At 38.6% G+C, this 23884-nt stretch overlaps 1 protein-coding gene across 5 annotated transcripts in view; it reads right to left on the reverse strand.

The window, feature by feature from the left end:
- The window catches only part of CCDC175 (coiled-coil domain containing 175), a 119321-nt gene that overhangs the window by 42354 nt on the left and 53083 nt on the right, over positions 1 to 23884 (reverse strand). For 3 of the 5 annotated variants that reach the window (XR_004029716.1, XM_030811421.1, XM_030811447.1), the window contains exons 6-13: positions 22869 to 23005; positions 21043 to 21153; positions 18374 to 18445; positions 16431 to 16566; positions 15750 to 15881; positions 9524 to 9662; positions 4935 to 5014; positions 3133 to 3285 (exon numbers count right to left, since the gene is read on the reverse strand). Coding sequence is in view for 4 of the 5 variants with exons in the window: in XM_030811421.1 (XP_030667281.1) it covers positions 3133 to 3285; positions 4935 to 5014; positions 9524 to 9662; positions 15750 to 15881; positions 16431 to 16566; positions 18374 to 18445; positions 21043 to 21153; positions 22869 to 23005 (960 nt within the window). In the remaining variant the exon portion in view is untranslated. The remainder of the gene's footprint in view (positions 1 to 3132; positions 3286 to 4934; positions 5015 to 9523; positions 9663 to 15749; positions 15882 to 16430; positions 16567 to 18373; positions 18446 to 21042; positions 21154 to 22868; positions 23006 to 23884) is intronic. The other 2 variants (XM_030811434.1, XM_030811439.1) reach the window with 2 other exon arrangements.

The raw sequence follows: 23884 nt of genomic DNA on the forward strand, positions 1-23884 counted from the left end.
GATTCCATCTTGGGAAAGGAGATAAAGGATTCTGCTTCCTATGAAGCATTTCACTTCAGCATTTAAATAAACATGGCATTCTGAGTATAATTTTCCACAAAAAGAAATTAGAAGGTGTTCTGTCTAAATGCATTATGTCCACAACAAAAATGTTCCTTATGCAAAATGTGTGTGCGGTAGATGTCACAAAGCAGTAATGCTGCCAGACTGGTGTTCAGTGTAAGACCTCAGAGAGGTGATTAATTGAGTCAGGAGACTGCATGGAATTACTTACTCAAGTGAGATGTTCACTGGGTTGGGTGCCAGTGGTGGCAGTAGTGACAGGTGACTTTGAGTATTACAGTCATGGCTTTCTGTTCTGACCACCCAATGCCCAGAAACTCTAAAGTCCTAGGAACTCTGAAAATATGGGCTTTGGGACATAAAACTGGTCCAGTTTCAAGAAAGAAACAAATACTATAAACTATCCATAAAAATCTTAGAAATTGTGTTCAGTGCTGTAGATGATGTAGACATGGGACTGTTACATAGACTGTTTCTAAGCATGTATTACAGGGTCTACTCATGTATCTTTGATGTTGTGTCAGCCTTTTCATAGCTTGTTTTCTGGTATTATAGTAAACAAAAGTAAAAGCCACCTTAAGCCAACCGCAAGGCCTCATTCTTGCCCCTCTTTGACCATGGGTCTGCAGACTTTCCTAGTTCAGCTGGACTCTTGTGCTTCTCCCAAACTCTCTATTTTCTTTCAGTCTCTCTTTTCATCTCCTCTCCACAGCTCACTCCTTCAAAGTTGTTTTTCTCCAGGATTCTGTACACAGCCCCTAATCTTCTCACTCAACACACTGTCCCTGAAGAGACTCATCCATCTCCCAGGTGTAAATCCTGCCTCTACGTTAATGATACACACTGAGAGTTCTCCTTTGAGCTCTTCACCTGGTGTGGCAAGGTTCCCTTGCTCTGGGGCACTGTATGTGTCTTGTTCAGATTGTTGCACTTAACATACTGAATTGTAATGATCTGTTTGTATGTGCATCCCTTCAGCTAGACCATGAGCTTCCAAAGGGCTGGGGCAGTATCTTACTTATCTCTGTATTCACTGTGTCTTGCCCAGTGCTTGGGACTCAGTGCATGTTTAGAGTAAAGAGATGCAACCAGCAAAACTGAGTGGTGAGTGAATAAGAAAACAGCACAGGGTCATTCGGTGACTAGCAGATGGACACTGAATTACAAAAAAACAGGACTTCCGTAATCAGTCTTTCATCTACACATCCATCTGCTCACCCACTGCCAAAATAGCAATACAAATTCCAATTCTTTTAAGAAATAATCTATATCTTGATAGGAAGACAATCTAGTGGAACAAATCAGTTTGTCTCAAGGTCTAGAAGAATGAAGGTGCATTGCATGTGTGAGGGTTATCAATGATGGTATGTATCTAGGCTCTTTGGAGCACAATTACCTTTTCAAAGTACATTAGTACCTATTATGCCATTTTAGTTTATAAAAAAACCATGAGAGTGGTGGGATAACTATTGCCATTTAACAGATGAAAAAAATTACCCAGCAAGGTGAAGGGATTTTCTTCATGCCATTGGACAAGTCACTGATTTTTTTCTAGCTATTAAAACTTCTAAAAAAAATACAGCTTCAATTTACACATCTATAAAAGGGACATAATGTATTATCCACTTTTTAAGGTTACAGTCTTAAACGTCAAATGAGACTGAATCCCTCTAACATTACAGGCACTGTGCAAAACACTTGCGGTACGTTGATAACGGATCTTGACCATGAGGTCATTACAGATGGCTGGAAAAAAAGGATTTTAGAAATGGTATTTCTTTTGCATTTTCAGTTTATAAAGAAGTCACATTCAACCTGTGAGTAGCAGTTATTCCCATTTTAAGAGACCAAAATGAAGCTTACAAGTTCAGTGATCTGCCCAAAGTCACACAGTTGTCACTGGTGAATGACAGACTCTAATCCAGGTCTTTCAAACTAAAGAATGTTATGTAAAGTTTTGTTGTTATTGTTTTGTCACAGTATATAAAATGTAGGACTCTATGCACTTTAAAAATATGCTTTGAATGCAACAGTTCTTGGCATTAAAAACCAGTGTCTTATAAATAATTATTAAATATAACATTTTAAAACGTTAAAACAAATACATTTTAAGTATAAATAAGACTAATTTTACGGGTTGGAAGAACAAATTCCTCTGCTATAAAAAGAGCTATAATCAGTATGAAATAGGCAACCTACTTTTTAAAAAATGGGCAAAAGACTTGAACAGTCACTTCACAAAAAAAGGATATCCAAGAAGCCAGCAACATAGAATAGGTGCTTCAATAGTGATCAGGAAAACACAAATTAGTGGGGCACCACTACACACCCATAAGAATGGTTGAATTGAAAAAGACAGTTTTGTGAGAGTGTGGAGCAACTGGTGCTCTCATGCATTGCTGGTGGGAGTGGCAATTGGTGCGACTCCTTTGGGAGACTGGTGGTATGTACTAAAGTTGGAGATACACATCCCTATGGCTCTGCAATTCCACTTGAGATGTACACTCAACAGAAATATGTATGTATGTTCACAAAAAAAACATGAACTAGAATGTTCACAGCAATACTATTCGTAATAGCCAGAAATTAGAAACTCTCTGAATACCCATCAATAGTCGAGTGTATAAATGCATTGTAGTAGTAGTCATACAATGCAATACTATACAGAACTAAGAATAACAAACTACACTCAACAATAAGGCTGAACCTCACAAACATAATGTTGAGCAAAAGAACCTGCACTGTATTGTTCTATACCTACAATGTTCCAAACCAGGGAAAACTAGTCTGTGGCGTTAGCATGGTGGCACCCTTAGTGGGGCTGGTTAGTGACTAGAAGGGGCATAGAGGATATCTGGATACTGATAATGCTTTGTTTCTTGATGTGGGTCCTGGTTACACAGGTGTGTTCATGGAGCTGTACACTTGCAATCTGGGCACTTTTCTGTGTGTACTTTATGCTCCATTAAAAATTTTTCAAGAGCTATTCTCTTCTTTTCTCTCATAACTATTACAGGTCTAGTCAATTAATCAAAGCCATCAAGAAAAGCATGGTGCTCTTAAACTTACTTCTTTTAATTTTTTATTTTCCAGGAGCAGAAGATCTGCTTTTTGGTCATTTATATAGAATCCATTTTCTAAGTTCTTTAGAGTTTCAAAATGATCTTTGGTTTTTTTGCTTTCTTGATCTCGTAATTGTTTTAATTCTTGTTTTATATCCTCCTGCTCAAACAAAAAACCCCAAATTATCTCTGAGTTCAAAGAGTAGGGCACGAGGGTATTATACTGCCTAGGTCACATTTGGAGCCAGATTCTAAATTAATTCTTGAAGCATCCAGCAGAGGATAGATATTTTTCCTTAGAAAAACCTATCAACCCCACATTTATTCATGGACTCTAGGAAGGGGGTCTGTGGACTTCAAGATAAGAACCCCAGACATTGAGACAACTTCACAAAATAAAATATACAGTCAGCCCTCTGTATCTGTGGGTTCCACATTTGTGGATTTGACTAAACATGAATAGAATATATTCACAAAAATAAAAATAATAACAACAACAAATACAAATAATAAACAATATAGTATGACAACTACTAACATAGCATTTACATTATATTAGATATTATCAGTAATCTAGAAATAATTTAAAGTATATTGGAGAATGTGGGTAGGTTATATGCAAATAGTACACCATGTTATACAAGGGATTTGAGCATCCGTGGATTTTGATAGTCATGTTGGTCCTGGAACCAATCCCCCATAGATATCAAGGGATGACTATACTTTGATATACAAACAATTGTCCAGCAAAAATAGAGAAGGGGAAATGTATTGAGGCTTTTAAAGGAGGACTTAATGTTTCTTGAAGAAAGAAGAAGATTATGAATTTTTTCAGAATTCTCTAACGTTTTCTCTATTGAATTCTCTATTCAGTTCTCTGTTATTATACTATTATAACATGATATTTATTATTATATAATCAACACCAGAAGCATCTTATTAAGAAAATAGAACTGTATATACACTATACTTGTAATTTTCTCCTTCATATTTTCCTATATATTCCTTCATATTTTATAACATATTAAAAGTTACATTTTGAGGCTAGGCGCAGTAGCTCACGCCTGTAATCCCGGCACTTTGGGAGGCCAAGGCAGGCAGATCACTTGAGGTCAGGAGTTCGAAACCAACCTGGCCAACATGGTGAAACCTCATCTCTACTAAAAAATACAAAAATTAGACAGAAATCACTTGAAACCGGGAGGCTGAGGTTGCAGTGAGCCGAGATTGTGCCACTGCACTCAAGCCTGGGCAACACAGTGAGACTCCGTCTCAAAAAAAAAAAAAAGTTACATTTTGATATCAATGCATCTCAGAGAATGTTTCCATTTTTAATTAACCAATTCCACATGCATATGCTTATCACCAACTATTGATTATAAATTTTAAAAAGGCACTAGACATCTCTTTACCTGCTGCTAATTCATCCACTCCCCCACCGCAACCTTTGTTCACTCACCCTTAAAAAGCAGAATCAAGTTTCTAACTTATAAATAAGAAAACCGAGGTCCACTCAATGACTGTTCCACAAATACATGTTAGTTGGTTCTAGTCTCTCTCCCGCTTTCTCTGTATACATATACACATAAGTATACATATATACACATACATAGCATATGTGTACAGGTATATGTGTATACATATGCATATATATGTGTTGTAACAAAGATTTTTAAATATTGAGATTGAATGGGTAAGTTTAACAAATGTGGATTTCATGAAAACTTCAATGCCAGGTAAATACTACCGTCTGTATATACCACTATTCTAATAATAATAAAAAAAAGAATTAATGCATTGATCCTTTACCGTGTTGCTAATGTATCTTGAAAAGTCCCTTGTAAACAGAAAAATGTGATTGTTCAGTAAATCTTCCTCCTGTCTTTGTGCTATGAAAACAAAGAAAAAAATAACTACCTCAAAAATTTAGTTAAAAAATATTAATCAAAGAAGTACCTAGTTTTAAAAGTCAAATTCTCTCACAAGGTTTATAACAAAAACCAACTGTCAGGCACTCCACAATGCCATGTTTACTCCTGTCTGACTCCTCAGAATCAAACATTTTTAACTCTTTTTAGTTGTTTCTTCTTCCATTTAGCTCAATTTTCTTTAAAAATATGCATATATGCCTATTTTCTGATTTATCATTTTCAGGCATTTTCCATTTACTTAGTCCCATTCCCACATCCTTCTCCCACACTTACAACTTCTATATTTTGTCCCTAACCTTCCTATAAAGTTCTAGTTTTTGTTTAAATAAATTGTAACCATTTAGATCATTATGGCAATAAGGATTATCCCCGATGAGCCAAATGGTATAATATGATTAGATTTTCTTTTTAGTATAATTTTTGTTTTTTCTTGGAGTTAAAGATTGCTTTGTTTAAAAAATTGCTCAGTGTTTCATGTACATATAATTAATTCATACCAAAATCTACCACAGAACTGTACACCCTTTCAAATTTTATTTCACATATAGTCAAACACATTAACATATCTGTCAGTTTCATTTCTCCCCTCTCCCTTAGAACCTCCCTCTGAGATATGCCTTTTGGAATCTTTGCTTTCTTTGTGCTTGCTTTGCAGCTGACTTCTTGGGACTTCCTTTTGCATTTTTCTTTTTCTTTTTTTAAAGGTTTTATTCAACCAGAACCCTTTGTATTATTCTTATGTTGGACCTCCTATTTCCTAAATTTCTTATACTCTTTTTCTTGATTCATTTCTTCTATTTGTTGAAGCAAATTCTAGAAAGCTTCAGGAAAAAGAGTAAATGGGATAAATGTTTTGAGATCTTGTATATCTCAATATGTTTCCATTCTATATTCTTGATTGATAGTTTAGCTGGGTATCTAATGTTGGAAATTATTTTCTCTCAAATTTTGAAGGCATTGTCTTATAACTTCTACTATAATGTTGCTGTTAAGAAGTTTGAAATGATTCTGATTTCTAATATTTTGTGTGAGATCTGATTTTTCTCTCTAGCAGCTTTTAGGATCCTCTCTTTCTATTTTTCCTTCTGAAATTCCACACTAAAATGGCTTAGTCTTTTCTTTTAAATATTGTTTCGGGGATTTGCTTGGACATTTAAAAATGGAAATCTATATTCTCTAGTTATAAGAAATATTTTTGTATTATTTCTTTGATAATTTTATTAGTTCTTTAAAAACATGCATATATGGCTATATCTTGATTTATCACTGTCAGGCAGTTTCTATTTACTTCGTCATATATAGGAGAGGAGATTTTAGCATGCTTACTCCCATTCCCACATCCCCCACCCACACCCACAACCTCTACATTTCATCCCTAAACTTCCTATAAAGTTATGGTTTTTGTTTAAATAAATTTTAACTGTTTAGATCATTATAATAATGTAAGGATTATTCAGATTTTTTTCTGGTCTTGTTGTTAGGTAGATATTTGGCATCTCAGAATAGTTTTTAAATTTTCTTGCCTTTCTCTCCTTTTCCTCATCTCTTTTTGTTGTTGTTGCTCTATTTTTACAGAGATTTTCTTAACTTTTCTTATAATTTTCCTATTGAATTTTAACATTTGTTATTATACTTTTAATTTCTGAGAGCTCTTTCTGTTCTCTAATCTTTAAGCATCTTTTTTTTCATAAATGCAATATATTTATTTCTCTAAGAATATACTCCTTAAAAGTATGCTTATGCTCTTTGCATTTTCTCTGTTTCCACCAAGTTCTCTTGTTCTGTCCATTTCAGTTTCTCTTTCGCACTGGGTGCTTCAGATCTTTGTCTGATCCCATTTAATAGTCCTGGGTGAGCTTCAATATATAGTAATCAGGAAGGAACCAGCCATTTGAGGGGACCATCAAATGTCGGTGCTGTTGTGGGGCTTTTCTCTGAATTGTTCAGTTTCCTTAGAGGAAGAATATGTTAGTCTCCTTCCTCAGGTTGGGGTAAGGGATTATGGAACAGTTCACAACACCATTGGCTGGCAGCATTCATCAAGCTGAGCTCAGAGGGGATCTCAGTACAGTACCTGTCTTCTGCTCTTGGCCATATCTGATGCCTTGCAGTCTGAAGCCATCTGGTCCAGTTTCTTTTGCCAGCATTGAGGAGGAGGAGTCACTCAGCTAACTGCACAAGGAGAGGATTTGACCTGGAGCTCTAATTGCTCTTTATGAAGACTTTCAACCAACCTTTAGCCCTGTGACTCATCTCAGCTGTCATAGTTTCAGGGGACGCCACTGCCTGTGACTTTACAGCTTCAGGGGAAATAACTTGTTGCCTCCATGGTGCCCTTTTTGGCAGGCTCTTGGTATTTATATTTCTCTCTCTGCCTCTATCCAATTACGTCTTCCCAAAAGTTGTTGATATTTATTATCAGGTAATAAACAAATAATAAATCAGCAGATAGCAAATGTCTTGCAGTGTCTTAGTACTTATGGATTTGTATCTTTTTTAGAAAAAAAACCCTTTATATACATATTTGGGAGTTTTATGAGGGAACAAAGATATATTTATATGTTTTATCCATCAGATTTAACTAAAAGCTTTCTGTGTATGGAGCCCATGCATGCCATTCTCGGTAAGCGTAACTGCTGGCAGGTCAACTTTCCTGCTCTTATGTTCCCTTTACTTCTTTTCTCCTGTCTTCCCCTCTTTTATCTACTTTCTTCAGCATTTTCTCCCCTTTGTTTACATTAAGAGATTTAGTACTTGCAATGTATTGCTTACTTTTATACTACTAGTGTTTCTTACATCCTCCACCCAGTACACAAAGGGATAGGAAGAATGGCTGGGAAAGTAGAAAATTGGGAATAGGCCAGACGCAGTGGCTCACGCCTATAATCCCAGCACTTTGGGAGGCAGAGGTGGACAAATCATGAGGCCAGGAGTTCAAGACCACCCTGACCAACATGGTGAAACCCCATCTCTACTAAAAATACAAAAATTGGCCAGGCATGGTGGCGCACACCTGTAATCCCAGCTACTCACGAGGCTGAGGCAGGAGAATCGCTTGAACCCAGGAGGTGGAGGTTGCAGTGAGCCGAGATTGCACCATTGCACTCCAGCCTGGACAACAGAGTGAGACTCCATCTCAAAAAAAAAGAGAGAGAGAAAGAAAGAAAGAAAAGAACAGAAAAGAGAAAAGAAAAGAAAATTGGGAATAAGAGACATATGTATTGTAAGTCTGGGTAAAAGTGGTAAGAGGCCAAGAAAACCTACTTAAGTTGACTAAATGAAAACCTGACAAGAAAGTGGAAAATCATCTGAGGAGTGGGAACCAGGCCAATTACCCACGTATTATTATTATAACATTCTTACATTTTTAAAAATCCGCCCTCCTTGGCAATAATCACTATTCACTTTTGAATATTTTTTATTCTACATTTGAACATATTGGGGTTCCATATGAATGTCCCATTTTGACACAGGCGATTTTAATTCCTATCCCCATATTTGTCTTTGCTAACCAGTAGACAATTTTTGTTCCCATTCTAGTCCTTTCTGTAAATTTTGGTCGCCTTCTGATTCCCATGTCTCTTCTTTCATCATCTAGAAGATACAAATTCTGGAAGTTGTTCCTGCTTAAAGACCTGGGCAGATTCCTTAATGACCCTCTACTCCCCAAATGCAATACAAGACTCAAAACCCAAAAAGATGATTCTGGGCCAGGCACAGCACTTTGGGAGGCCAAGGCAGAAGGATCTCCTAAGCCCAGGAGTTTGAGATTAGCCTGAGCAACATAGTGAGACCCTGTGTGTTTTTGGTTTTGTTTTTAAAAAAAAAAAAAAAGATTCTGGATATATAAACTTTGGACCTTGGGCACAGGGTTGAATGATTACATCCAATTTTTTGTAGAGAAAGTAATTATTTTTATATTAAACATGCATGATTATAGTATGTAATATAATTAAAAATATGCATACTTTCAGACATATTTCACATCCTCTACTAACTCCCAGATCTGAGACAAGCTCTTACCTATCTGTGCCTTAGGAGGAAATCAGTGAAAAAGAGATCTGAGGAGTGCTTACTCAATAAATGGTTAAAATCATAGCAGGAAAAGAGATATAATTTGCAAATTCATGGAAGAAATAGAAAAAAATTTCCACATGGTAGCAAACAAATGAGTTAGTTCTACCTTTCTAAAGTATGGAGAGAAAGAAAATAATATAGTAAAGGACTAAGTCTTAAATAGTTTTTAAAAGAGAAAAGGAAAATTTTGACAATAGAAACAGTAAGATTGTAGTGTGGAGGAGAAATTAGTAGGTGAAGCGAAAACTAGAGAACAGAGGGCTAAAGGTAATGGGGAAAGTTCGGTGAGTTTCACCATTGGCTTGCAACTGATGACCTGCCTTGTGTTAGAAGATGACAGTGAAATCCTTACCTGGGATTGAGTTTAATTACTAAATGCTTCATATGTACCTGTAATAATATTACTGAGCTCTTCTAACTTTCTTTTTTTCTCTTTATACTCTTGTTCTGCCACCTGAAGTTGTGGAAGACACTCAACCAGTTCTTCTTCCTTTTCTTTGTTAATTTGTGTTTCCTTAACAAACATTTCCTTTAAAGAAAATAAAATCAATTGAGAAATATAATTTTGGATAATTCACAAAACAATTTAAAGTAGAATATAAGTTTTTTGAAGGAAAGAGTTTTGTCTGTCTTGGTCTCCTATCCTGAGGTACATAGAAAGATATATGGCATATACTAATCTTTTAATAAATATTTGTTCCCTGACTCACTGACACTCTGACAATCCACAAAGTAAGGAGATTAGATTCAACTGGTTCTCTAAAGATCCCTTCTGCTTTAAACCTCTTCTGCTATATCTCTATGAACACTACCATGTATATGGCCCAAAAACATATCTGAGAAAATTTCCTTCGGTAATAGGTAATATTTTACCAAAAAGAGGCAGATAAACAATACACTTCTAAGAAATGTTGGATGTGAGAAATGGGAAGAGGATAGAAGTAATTGGATATAATGTTAAAATAAATGGGTAAAAAGTGCCCAAAGCAAAACATGAAGATGCCTGCCTACTTATTCAAACTCAAGTTTTGTTTAGTTTCAAATGGAATAATAGTTGGACCTTTCTTAGCAAATCAGGATGGATTTTAAATGGTGACTATGGCAGAGACCACCAACTGACATTTAATATTTGTTCTCTTCTCCTTCAATGTCAGGGCTCCTGAGTTTCAGCTGAGCACATGTAGAGTATGGTTTCCGGCCTTCCTTTGCGGGTGGGTGTGACCAAGGAGTTTGTGAATGGAAGTCATGTGTGCCACTTCTGGGCTCTGCTCCTGCAACAGGAACAGCTGTATGCTCCCCTGGTCCTTTCCTCCCTCCTCTGGCCAGAGGAGAATGAGAATGGAAGCTACTCCTTGACACACAGATGTTAGGCTCATGCTGAGGATGGCAGAGCCACCCTGCCAGCCCTGGACCCCTTCTCTATGGCCTGGACTGGGAAAGAAAAACAAACATCTCTCTTGCTATAATGACCCCTTTGAGCATCTTCCCAACTAGATGTTCAGACTCACAAAATTTGATTAGGCTACACTTGTCCCAGTTTACTCTTAAAAACTTTTAGTTTTAATTTTTGTCCAAGTTGTATGCACACATAATTGGAAGGAAATGCTAAATTTTAGCAGGGCAGTGCCAGGCATGCTTCCCTATTGGGAGGTGTCTGCACAAGACAGCAGACCAGTGGCTGTTTCCTTCACGCCCACCAAAGTGATACTTCAGATGCAAGAGAGACAGAGACTCACACAGGTGGGGTTATAGTCTCCCTGGCCTAGAAACCCCATGTTCATATAAGAACCAATATCTCTTGGACATACCTTCCAGGTTTCAAAGGGCATACCCACTTAAGAGAGCCACCAAACCCAGGGAAGCCCAATGCCACAGTTTCCCATGGGTTATTTTTCCAGTCAAGATGCAGCATACAAATAAGGAGTCATTGTTATACAAGCAATGTTGCTTCCTAATATAGCTGATATTCTACCTTCATCAGGCTATTAGGGGAAGGAGTCAGAAAGTGGTTAACCCAGGGCCAGTTTCCCAATAAAAAAGGAAAGAGGGTTGTTAACCCTTTTCACATCTTGCTTATGTTCACTGTGTTTTAGTGTATCTTTGATAGAGTAGTTTTCTTGCATCTTAACTAATATATTGATATGCTGGCTGATATGTCTCCTCCCAAATTGCCATTAGCATCCTTATGAATAAATACAAAGAAGCTAAAATGCACAGAAAAAGACCATAATACAAAAATATCATAATGCAGAAGCAAGAGTACATTTCTCCAGACTGCAACATTTAAGCAGGTTAAGAAACTCAATCCAGCCAGGCACGGTGGCTCACACCTGGAATCCCAGCATTTTGAGAGGTGGAGGGGGGCAGATCACAAGGTCAGGAGATTGAGACTATCCTGGCTAACATGGTGAAATCCTGTCTCTACTAAAAGTACAAAAAAATTAGCCAGGCGTGGTGGCATGCACCTGTAGTCCCAGCTACTTGGGAGACTGAGGCAGGAGAATCGCTTGAACCCGGGAGGCAGAGGTTGCAGTGAGCTGAGATGGTACCACTACACTCCAGCCTGGGCAACAGAGTGAGACCCCATCTCAAAAAAAAAAAAAAAAAAAAAAAAAGAAACTCAATCCTGTATTATCCATACTATGTTTTTTAAAAAAGAATAGCCTGTAAATACAAGTTTGTATGTGCATGCATTAATTCATTCCCATTGCCTGTATGCAGCTCAGGTTCCCAGGGCTGCTGTGATAAGAAGCCATTCTCTTGTTCCGTGCTCTGAAAGAGACTGTGGGGTACCAGGTTCAGTATAGCAAGTTGTTGCTTGCCAGTGGGCTCAGGTTGAACTGGGGCAGCCAGTCAGGTTCACACGGTCTTCAGATCCTTCTAGATCCTTTCTCATTGTCTCTGATTCCTGAGCTACATGCATATTTAGAGGTCAGTGAATGCAGGCTCCAGTTTCTGCTCCAGGTCCCCCATCTCCCTGAAGTTGGAGCGTTGGAAAAGAGAGACCAATGCAGATTCCAGTCCACCCTCGCTCATCCTGTGAGTTCCAGTTTGTTTTTGCTTCCATTCACTTCCTGTTGGTCTTTTCATCCCAAGTACCTGCCCCGCTGACTTCAGGCCCCAGCACCAGATGTAAAGCTGACAGCCTCACCAGACTGTGTAACTAGATACCACATTTGCAGAAGGTCAAGTCCTATAATAAACCCTTTTCCTGGCAGCTCTGCTTCTCTGATCAAATTCTGCCAGATACAGGGCTGTAGGACCTAGAAAAGTGAATGGTCCTTGGCCTGGGTTTGTCCATGCTATATCAGGATGATGTGAAAAATCTGTGGCAAGCTCCGATAGAAGATTTACAATGGAGGGCCTGGTATTGGAGCCAGGCCTATGGAAAAGTCAGCCACAGCACTGCCTTGTCAACAACACATCCCAACACTGGGATGTTTATATTATGAACCAGTGACTAATCTAATTAATATTCGGGGCTGTTTTCCTTAGAATGTATGGGTCAGAGACCCAAATGGTAGTGGGACTTCTCACTATTAAACCTAATGATTTTGCTTTTCCTCCCTGTGACTTTGGGTTCTGTTGATTTAGAGATACTACTGGGGAGAAAAATGGTTCCACCAGGGGCACAACAATAGTTTCATAAACCACAATGTGAGGTTGCTTCCTTCTAATTTTGGGTTCCTCATGCCATGAATCAAAGGCAGAAATGGGATTACAATGTGCCTGAGGTTATTGGTGCTGATTATCAAGGGGAAATCGGGTTATTGCTATATAATAATGATGCACAGGCTGTCATTGGCCCATCCCTTTGTGTGAATTAGGCATGGGTGGACACAGCCCTGCAGTGGGCACCCAGCCTGGCAAGCCGAGTGCAGGCTGGAGGCTTGCGTGTAGTGGTTTTGCAGTTGATTTTCTTGAGTTTTGCGATCTACCAGTCATCTCATCTGCCAAGTCTTATGCTTCTATATTATGTACCTTGCCTAATTGCACTGTATAAACTTGAGTAAAAAGTTAAATAGGATCCTTATTCCTTATCCTGTTCATGACTCAAAGGGGATTGCCCTCATTGTTTTACCAGTAGTTATGATGGTAAAATTATCAAAAGTATCTGAGACACTGACCGCTTCTTAACACCTCTTCGGTTACCATTTTGGTTCAAGCTACCTTCATTTCGAACTTGGGCTATTGCTTTAGCTCCCTAATTGTTCTTCCTATGTCCACCCTTTTCTTTCCTAAATTCCACTCAACATAGAAGCTAGAGTGATCCTAATTAAAGGAAAAACTCAGATGATTTCAGCCCTCCACTCAGAACCCTCCAATGGCTTTCTAGCCCAGACAGAACAAAGGACAAAGTACTTATGATGGCCTATAAGGGTGTGCCTGATGCTCCACTTGGGTCTCCCCTTGAAGGCGGACTCGCCACACCATTGTGAGGAATGTGTTTAGCTCACACATCCAATAGTTGGCTCCTTCAGGGTCAGCTCAGCTATCTAGCCAATATCATGCTCCTTTGGGGCAGTCCCCAGTCAGTGACTAAGCAAGGAGGTGGTACAAGGATGCAGCCAGCCATTTCTGCCCAAGGCAGGCCTCTTCTAACAGGCAATCCTTGCTCCAGAGCTCCCCAGAAAGAGTTTGTCAGGCTACATAATGGTCTGACAGCTTTCCCTGCCCAATCTTGTCATAGATACTTCTCCCTAATATACCTTATCACTCCTAATTCCGTCTCAGCATCTGCTTCCTGAAGATGACTCCTACCACCCCTGGCACTCCCCAGCTCTTATTCAGCAACCCCACCCCCTTGTGATTCCTTAGATAGGAGGGTCCTGCCTAGCATGCCCTCTGCCTGGAGCCATCTCCTGCAGACATCTGCAGGGCACCCTGCCTCATATTCAGAGCTGGACCCTTCTCTGACTACCCCTATTTACAACAGCATACAGACCATATCATGTGCACTCTCCCTGTCCCACTTTCCTGACTGATTTTTCTCTATGCCATTTATCGCCATCCAATATACTACTTGTTGTTCACCTCATTTATTTTCATTCCCCCATGCTAGATAGAAAGCTCCATAAAGGCAGAGTCTTTGCCTGTTTTTCAGCATTTAGAAGAATGCCAGGCACCTAGACTAATGCTTTCCATCCTGCCTCCTCTCTCTCCCTCCTCACCCTGTTTCTTCTAACGTTGTAGTCATTTGTGTCATCTTTCCTTCCTTTGTTTGTTCCCTGAGTTGCGCCGGTTTGTTTCACCTCTTCCTATTTTCTGGCCCTCACCTTCTGACATCTCTTCCCTAAGTTTCTACATTTCCATACTAATAATTTTCCTTTGTACTGCTATTAAATCATGTTTTTAAATTCACAGAAGAATGTTTGATCATAGTATTTTGTTTGTTTTTGAGATGGAGTCTTGCTCTGTCACCCAGGCTGGAGTGCAGTGGCGTGATCTCGGCTCACTGCAACCTCTGCCTGCTGGGTTCACGTAATTCTCTGCCTCAGCCTCCCGAGTAGCTGGGATTACAGGCGCATGCCACCACACCCGGCTAATTTTTTTGTATTTGTAGTAGAGATGGGGTTTCACTATCTTGGCCAGGCTGAGCTTGAACTCCTGACATCGTGATCCACCCACCTTGGCCTCCCAAAGTGCTGGGATTACCAGCATGAGCCACTGCACCTGGCCTGATCATAGTTTTTATTTGTTCCATGCCACCATTTTTTCTGAGTGTTCTTCATTTGTTGGAAAGTTTTGTTCCTCTTTTCAGTTGTTTTTCTCCTAGTATTTTTGTATGAAAAATGTGACTACTTTCTTTTGGTTACTAATATTATTAACAGAAAGAATTGGCTGTCCTTGGGCCAGTCATCTGCAGAGGGTTTCTGTAGATGTGGCAGGATGGGATGGGGTGGGGGAAAACAAGTTGGATCAGGTAAGACTCTAAATTAGGAAATTTCCGAGCTCCCTATTTTCGTCCTGCAGTATGAGATTATTTCCTTCAAATAAAGCCCCTCTTTGGTGTAGCCAAGACCTCTTCTTCCTTTTCAAACCTAATCAAGTTCAGGAAGGCTTCTACCACCATCCCTGTTCTCAGCTGCTCTGCTAATGGCTGCCTCCGGGGTAATATCATCACCTTGAAAAGGTGCATTTTTTTATTGTGTTTCTGTGGACCTGGCACTTCTGGGTACTTTCAGTGCCTTTTCTCTCCACCTCCCCCAGCATCCATGCCCTGTTCTATCTCAGGTTGGCTTTTGGCAGCTCTCAAGGCAGCATGATACCCTCTTTTTAAGGAGCACATCTGAGACTGACTTTACTAATCTCCTTTGCCCCAGCTATTTTCAAGCCAGCTCCAAATGGCTTCCTACACAACTCCACCTGTCTCCAAAGCCGTTGCCAACAGTTTTACCTAATTTGAAGTGTGATTATTATTATTATTTTTGCTGAAAAAATATTTCTTATTGCTCTGCTTCTTCTTCAGGAAAAGAAGATCCAGAATGAAATTGTAACCTTTTTCATACTAGAATATTTATTTTACATTTAACTGATTAGAATAGCATGAAATAGTGTTCCCCCTCCCCCTTATGTAGTCATCCAAAAGTATTCTTAGATGCAAAATAAAATTTACCTCATACTTGCTTAACTCTTTCATTAACATTTTTTCTTTGTTAACAAATGCTTTCTCCTCTTCTTTTAATTCTATTGTAAGTTTTTCAATCTGTGCCACAAATTCACTGATCTCCTGTTCTCTGGAACTCGTCTGATTAGAGAAAAATGAGAATTTGTCATTTCTCTTGTAGTGATCAGCTTTACATTTTCAAATAGCCAGGAAATTAATATCTCTTTGCAGGAGGCCGGCTTCTGATTACAGTTCATATAATTTTTCAGCAACCACTGAGAGGAATATTTTTTCCTCCAGAAATTAAGTTCTTCACCAAGTGGTATTTTTATAAATACGACGTGAGGAGTGGGGAGGGTAGAGGACAGTGGGTGAGCAGAGGGTAAATATAAAAGCTTAAAGAAATGATACATGGGCTCATATTTTTAGAGGTAATTCCCTTAAAGACTAACCTTAAGTAAGTTTCTGGTTACATGCTTCAAAAGCATATTCTACTGTATTTGCTAATTCTCTCTAGTTAATATACAGCAAGTGAATACATTTCCTAAGAAAATTAAATAACTCACTCTAAACATGAAATCAGCAGAAAGGAAAATACTTTTTAATAAGATAGGATTTAATTAAATATTGAAGGAGAATTGCTGATATGCAATGTAGGGGACTAATTCTAAGTTCCTTCAGTTCTCTTACCTCGTTAAGTAATTCAGTTCGTCTAACTTCTGCATTCTGAATTTTTTCTGTAATAGCTTGTATTTCAGCTTTTATCTTGGCTGTCCAACGTGCGTGCTTTTTTCTCAAGCAAGCTATTTTCCACTGAGTTATAACACTAGAGATTAGAGCAAAAGAATTGCCATTAAATTGACATAGCAGTTTACTAAAAAGATGAAGAAATTCAAAGTAAAACAAGTCATACTATGACTACACAAAATTGTTTGTGCTATTAGTGTTGCAGACTACACACATTGCATGAAAAAGTAAGACAAAACATTAACTGCCTCAATTCTGTCTCTGCAAGTTGCTTCAGAGTAAGAACTTACATCTGCACTTCCAATAGAACAGCGAACAAAACACACCTGGCAGCTTGCCTCCTTCAGGTAAAGGATAGAAATGAGGAAGGCTTGGGGCAAGTGGAAAATGAGGCCCAGGCAGAAATAGTAACAGAATTACCTAAATTATCAGATGTGCTACTGATAGATTTCAAACTTCTGCTTTCTCAAATTTTTCTCCACCACAACATTAAAAAGCTACATATTTGAAGAATGGTAAAAATGTATAATTAGGCCAGGCACGGTGGCTCACGCCTATAATCCCAGCACTTCGGGAGGCCGAGGCGGGCAGATCATCTGAGGTCAGGAGTTCAAGACCAGCCTGCCCAACATGGAGAAACCCCATTTCTACTAAAAATACAAACAAATTAGCCAGGTCTTGTGGCACAGGCCTATAAATCCCAGCTACTTGGGAGGCTGAGGCAGGAGAATCACTTGAACCTGGGAGGCGGGGGTTGCGGTGAGCTGAGATCGTGCTATTGCACTCTATCCTGGGCAAAAAGAGTGAAACTCTGTCTCAAAAAAAAAAGTGCAATTAGAGTCTTTAAGTGTACATTCAATAATAACATTGGCCAGGCATGGTGGCTCATGCCTGTAATCCCAGCACTTTGGGAGGCCGAGGTGGGCAGATCACTTGAGGCCAAGAGTTTGAGAGCAGCCTGGCGAACATAGTGAAACCCCATCTCTACTAAAAATACAAAAATTAGCCGGGCATGATGGTGCATGCCTGTAATCCCAGCTACTCAGGAGAATTGCTTGAACCTGGGAAGCGGAAGTTGTGGTGAGCCGAGATCACTCCACTGCACTTCAGCCTGGGCAACAGAGTGAGACTCCGTCTCAAAAAAAAAATTAACTGGGAGTGGTAGTGAATGCCTGTAGTCCTAGCTAATCTGGTGGCTGAGGCATGAGAATCACTTGAACCTGGGAGGCAGAGGTTGCAGTGTGCCGAGATGGCACCACTGCACTCCATCTTGGGCGACAGAGCAAGACTCTGTCTCAAAATAATAATAATAATACTAACAATAACAACAACGATAATAAAATACAGCTAAGTATAAGCAAGAGCTTTTCAGCTGCACTGATCTAAATACAGTATTTTACATGTATCAGCTCATTTGCATTCACAGCTACTTTATAAGGTAGGTACTATTATCCTTCCCCACTTTATAGGGATGGGAGCAAAGAGAAGTTATTAAATAACTTAGCCTTGGTCACAGAGCTAATAAGGACAGCAACCAAAGCAAGCCATCTGCAGAGCCGGTAGCCTTCACGCCACCTTCCTCTCTTACCATACCTGTCACCTCCCCTACTGGTTCACAAAGAGGCCTGGATGAGCAAAAGGCATTGCACAAATATTAGCAATTTTACTCTTTGGTTACTGCACTTGATTGAAATGGAAAATTTTGATTCTGTTCAATGCCAAAAAAAAAAAATCAAATTAACCAATACATCTAGATCCGAGAGAATTTACACATAATTTAGGAAAATCATTCCCTTGGGTTCTGGTAACAACAAGTACTCTGCACTGTTCATTAAGATAACATATACTGCTGATAACACAAAACACAAACTTTTTTTTTTCTTTACCATCTCTGACTTTCTCTTTCCAGGTTAGCACTCAGGATTTTGATTTGTTGCTGATATACTGTTTTTGTTGCTCTAAAAAGAAAAACATATTGGATTTTGCATTTATAGGAGCTGTTAGAATATACAATAGACTCTATATGTATAATTTGTATGCTCAGTAAGGCCATAGTCTACTAATAATTGGGAGACAAAATAAGCCTTGTGAAACAACTAAACATTTCAGGGGCAGACTGATAGACAATTGCAATTCTATGTTAGTGCAAACTGATTCTGCAACGGTTGTGGTGAATAGCCAAGGATAGAGAAGAGATTTCTGGGGAGGCAACCAGAAATTTCTGGGGAGGAAGGGTTACTAGAGGTTAATGTTTCTCAAAGGGAGGAATGTGGATTGTCAGAATGGAGGTGCAATTTTACCAAGGAAAGGCTGTCATCATTTGCAAATACAGAGAGGGAAGGAACAGCAAGTCAGGCCTCTGTTATGACATAAGTTAGGCTTGCTGTATACAGAGGACATGAAGGAAAGAATAACCCTATGACACGAGAGGAAGTAAGGTCGACACACAGTTGAGGAACTCCAGACCCTAGATTGAGCTCTGATTTGACATAATACACAATTCAGAAAGCCAATATAGTTTCTTGAACTGGGGAAAAGTACTAACTAAGGATAGAAGATTTTCTTGTGGTAGGATGGATGGAAATGTGAAGATTCCAACATAGGTAACAGAAGCCTTTATTTTTATCCCCCGCCCCGCCTTTTCCCTATTAAGTGCTTCTTGGACAGAAATGAATTGAAAGCCACATAAGTAAAATGCTGCTTTATATCTTTTGAAAGAAATATTCATAAATGAAACTTAGAATAGGAAACACTCTTAAATAAACTAGAAACATACCTGTTCTCGTGTTTCTTTCTCTGTTTGAAACTATAGTATGGGCTCTCAATTTCCTACCAAAATAAATCTAATATCCTCTGGATCTCTAAGGCTCTTCACAATTCACCCCAACCTTACTGATTTTGTTTATTTACATATTTAATGTAATCCATAAAGAACTTGAACCAGTTTAAAATAAAGCAACAATAATATAAAAAAATCCTAAATGGATAATAACATTGGGCCACAAATTTGGCTTTGAGATTCCTGGTGACCAGAGCAATTATGCACAGTAACTGACTATAAAATTTGCATTATTCACGAGGAACATAAAACCTGATTCAGTCTAAATTGATCTTCCTTCTCTTTCATTAGTAGTTCGTAGTTTTCCTTATGAAGCTGACATAATTGGAAACAGATGTTTGAATATATTATTTAACAATATGGGGACAACCATTCAAGGAACCTATGCTCACTGTCACATTCCAGATATCTGTTGGTATGTGCTTGAATTTTCATCACCACCTACGTTAGTTCTATAAGCTGGCTTCTTGATTGTCCTGTATTTAAATCATGTGTCTCCCTTTGTATGGTGATATTATTCCCCCATACGATGAGCACAGAAAAATCTGACTTGCTTTTAAAGGTCTAGTTCAAATTTTAAATCCTATATAACAAAGGACTCCTTGATTTCACTTGCATGCCTGTTTTTTATAATACACTGTCATATATGGTTTATTTTTCACCATCATATGTGGTTCATTAATTATTTCATATGTGTTAGTCTTGCTTCTCTGCCCAACTGAACTATAAGCTGCCTTATGCTCAGTCTCAGTGTGTACAATGGTAGAATATTTACATAGGTCATTTTGACAATCATTATAAAAGTGAAAAATACGCATCCTCCTTTGATCCAGCACTTCAACTTTTAGGACTTTATTACAAAAAAAAGGTCACGGGTAGAGAGAGATATGTTAACTTCAAATATTTGTAATATAGGCAACAGACAAAAGTAAATCTCCATCAATAGAGTGCTGGTTAAATACAATATAGTATAATGTGTATTATACTATAATCTGCATAGAATACTATGCAGTTAAAGATTGAGAAAAGATGTATATATATATATATATATATATTCTCTTTGTTTTGAAATAGTTTTAAACTCAACAGGTAAGCACAAAAAAAAAGTACAAAGAATTCCCATATATCCTTCACCAACTTCTCCAACTGTTACCATTTTACCTTATTTGTTTTATCATCCTCCTAGGTGGAACAAATTCAGTTATAGTAGAGTATAATCCAATTTTTGGATACATACATATAAATATATATTTGAAAGCATATATAGTAAACCGTTAACAGTGATTATGCCTGTGGAGAGATGGAGATTTTAGGGTAAATTTTATTCTCTAAGTTATGCATTTTATATTTGAATTTTAAAATCATGTACAGGTATTATTTTTTAATCAGAAAAAAATTAAAATTAAAATGACTTAGAATGCAGAAATGAACATCAATGGGACTCAGTGTTTTGATAATGTTCAGGCACATTCTTGTCACTGCACCCCAACTGGCCCATTCCTGGGGCCCAGGAGCTCCCATAGAATTCAGAACCTGTTTATCCTTTCAGTGAAAAAGTCCATGAGAATGACTTCCAGACTGTGAAACAGAGAGAGCTAGTTATAAACTTCCTTTTCTGTAGTATGTTAGACATCAACCTAGATTTACTGCAATCATTTATTAAAAAATAAATGCAGAGAAAATAAAGATAAAAAATTTCAAAGGCAACAAACATACCGTTGAAGTTCCTGGAGTGTGACGAGTCCTTCTTCCATATTTTTGATGTCTACTCTCTTTTGTGACAGAAAGTATTCTTTCTGAGAAATAAATGTCAGCTGTTTCTGATTTCTATCATGAAAAACAGTTATCATTTGTTGAAGGCTGACATAATCAAATATGCAAACACAAATAAGAATTTCAAAAATAGTTTTGAAAGTTCAGATCATGAGCTATTCGCTAAATAAATTATTAAAAAATAGAAACAAAGTCTTTTTGCTAGTGGTAGCTAGATCTAAATTTATGCACAGGATTTTCTTTTTTTCAAAATTTTTCCCAGCTAATTTTTGTACTTTTGTAGAGATGGGGTTTCCCTGTGTTGCCCAGGCTGGTCTCAACGCCTGGTCTTATGCGATTGGTCCATGTTGGCCTCCCAAAGTGCTGGATTACAGGCGTGAGCCACTGTGCCCAGCATACACATAGGATTTTCATAAAATTTATGAAAATTCCCAAGCCACTGAAAGAACATTCACCACAATAGTAACCACAAAACAACAACAGTTGTGTAGTGCTCCATCTCTCTGAGTGGGTGCGTCTCTCCTAATGTGCTTATCAATTCTGTCATGTTCTTCCGTGGAAGGTGAAGGAGTCAGTCAGACTAATTTTGCATATTGGCTCTACCTCTTAATAAGAGTGTGAGCTTAAGCTAACAATTAGCTTCACCTGTGAATAAGCTTCAGTTTCACCAGCTATAAAATGAGAATTACAATGCCTAGCTCAACGGATGAATGAATTTAATAAGATGTAAAGTGCTCCTCTCAGTGTGTGGATTGATAAGGGTTTTTTGTTTGTTTGTTTTGTTTTGAGACGGAGTCTGGCTCTTGTCACCCGGGCCAGAGTGCAATGGTATGATCTCAGCTTACTGTAACCTCCATCTCCTGGGTTCAAGCGATTCTCCTGCCTCAGCTTTCAGAGTAGCTGGGATTACAAGCACCCGCCACCATGCCCAGCTAATTTTTTGTATTTTTAGTAGAGATGGAGTTTCAAGTAGTTATTTTTTTGTCTCAATTTGCAGGAGAAAATAATGAGGCTCAGAGAAGTTTATAGTCTTGTTCAAATGCCCAGATATTGATAGGAAGCTGCCTGTAACAGAAAGTATTTTATCTAAGTGACTCATCTTCCAAACTGCTGTGGACTGAATTGTGTCTCCCCCCATCTCCAGAATTTATCTGTTGCAACGCTAACCCCCAACATGATGAAGAAACAGAGAGAGTGGGGTAATTTTTACTCTCTAAGCTATACATTTCTATATTTCAATTTAAAAATCAAGTACAGGCATTGCTTTTTTCATCAGAAAAAATTAAAATTTAAAGTGCTTTTAGAATGGCAGAAAGGAACATTGTGGGGCATTAGTGTCGTGATAATGTTCGAGCATATTATAAAGATGGGGCCTTTGGGGAAGTGATTAGGTTTGGAGGAGGACATGAGGGTGGGACCTTATAAAAGAAAGACACCAGACAGACAGCATGTTCTCTCCCTCCACCCTGTGAAGACATAGAGAGAAAGCGGCTGGGTGGCTGTAAGCTAGAAAAGGGCCCTCACTCAGACTTCCAGCCTCCAGAACCGTGAGAAAATCAATTTCTTTGCTTAAGCCAGCCAGTCTATGGTATTTTGTTATGGCAGCCTGAGCTGCTGAGACAGAAACCAGTAATGATAGCAAACGTTTTCATTTTTGTCAATAGATTTTAAAACTAGGATAAGTTTAAGTGGAGAGCCACCACTTTGATAGCAAGAAAAGCACCCCATAGTGATGGCATGTTGAATCACACGTGTGGGTAAAGACATACTCATCATGAATCTTTCGTTTTTGCAAAAAAGCTTTTTCTTCCTCACTTAAAACAATCTTATATTGTCTGGTAAGAGTTTTCACTTTCTCTTGTAGGTCTTTGTATTCCATACGAGCAGCATGCAGTGTTTCAACCAGCTAGAGAAAAACAAAGGAGGTGAATGAGAGGACTGGCTTCACTACTCCTCTGAGGCCATCTGCATCAGGTGGCAACTCGGATATTGCTTAGCCCACCGTGAATATGCCATAAGCACCTGGGATATTGCTTAGCCCACCGTGAATATGCCATAAATGCAGACTGATTTAATTCTATAGCAAACGTACAACTATATATTTTGGGACCTCTACTATAATTTTTTTTTTTTTTTTTTTTTTTGAGACGGAGTCTCGCTTTGTCACCCAGGCTGGAGTGCAGTGGCGCGATCTCGGCTCACTGCAAGCTCCGCCTCCCGGGTTCACGCCATTCTCCTGCCTCAGCCTCTCCGAGTAGCTGGGACTACAGGTGCCCGCCACCACGTCCGGCTAATTTTTTGTGTTTTTAGTAGAGACGGGGTTTCACCGTGGTCTCGATCTCCTGACCTCGTGATCCGCCCGCCTCGGCCTCCCAAAGTGCTGGGATTACAAGCGTGAGCCACCGCGCCTGGCCTATAAATTTTTTTTAGTACAGAAAAATAGTAAACCCTGCTGGAAACCATAGAGTAATAATCCATATTGAAATGCAAAATGGGATGAATAAACTGTGACTGCTGAGCAATATTAGTATGTCCTTTTTCCAGAATATAAACTATAGAAAATGTAACATACTCAGAAGCTCTTCCTCAAAACATCTTTGAGTTGATATTATGCTTGTTTCTTGTGAAATATTTCTATTTGAGGACAAAAAATAGTACCCACCAGTGTTCTACATGAGATCAGAATTTTTTGCTTATTAGATTGCTTCAAACGAGGTAAGAAAGTCAAGTTTAGCGGAAACAATGGGCTGAATAGTTCAAAACAACCTTCTATCTGAGAACAACT

The sequence above is a fragment of the Nomascus leucogenys genome, chromosome 1a (genome assembly GCF_006542625.1).
Source record: "Nomascus leucogenys isolate Asia chromosome 1a, Asia_NLE_v1, whole genome shotgun sequence".
Classification (NCBI taxonomy): Eukaryota; Metazoa; Chordata; class Mammalia; order Primates; family Hylobatidae; genus Nomascus; species Nomascus leucogenys.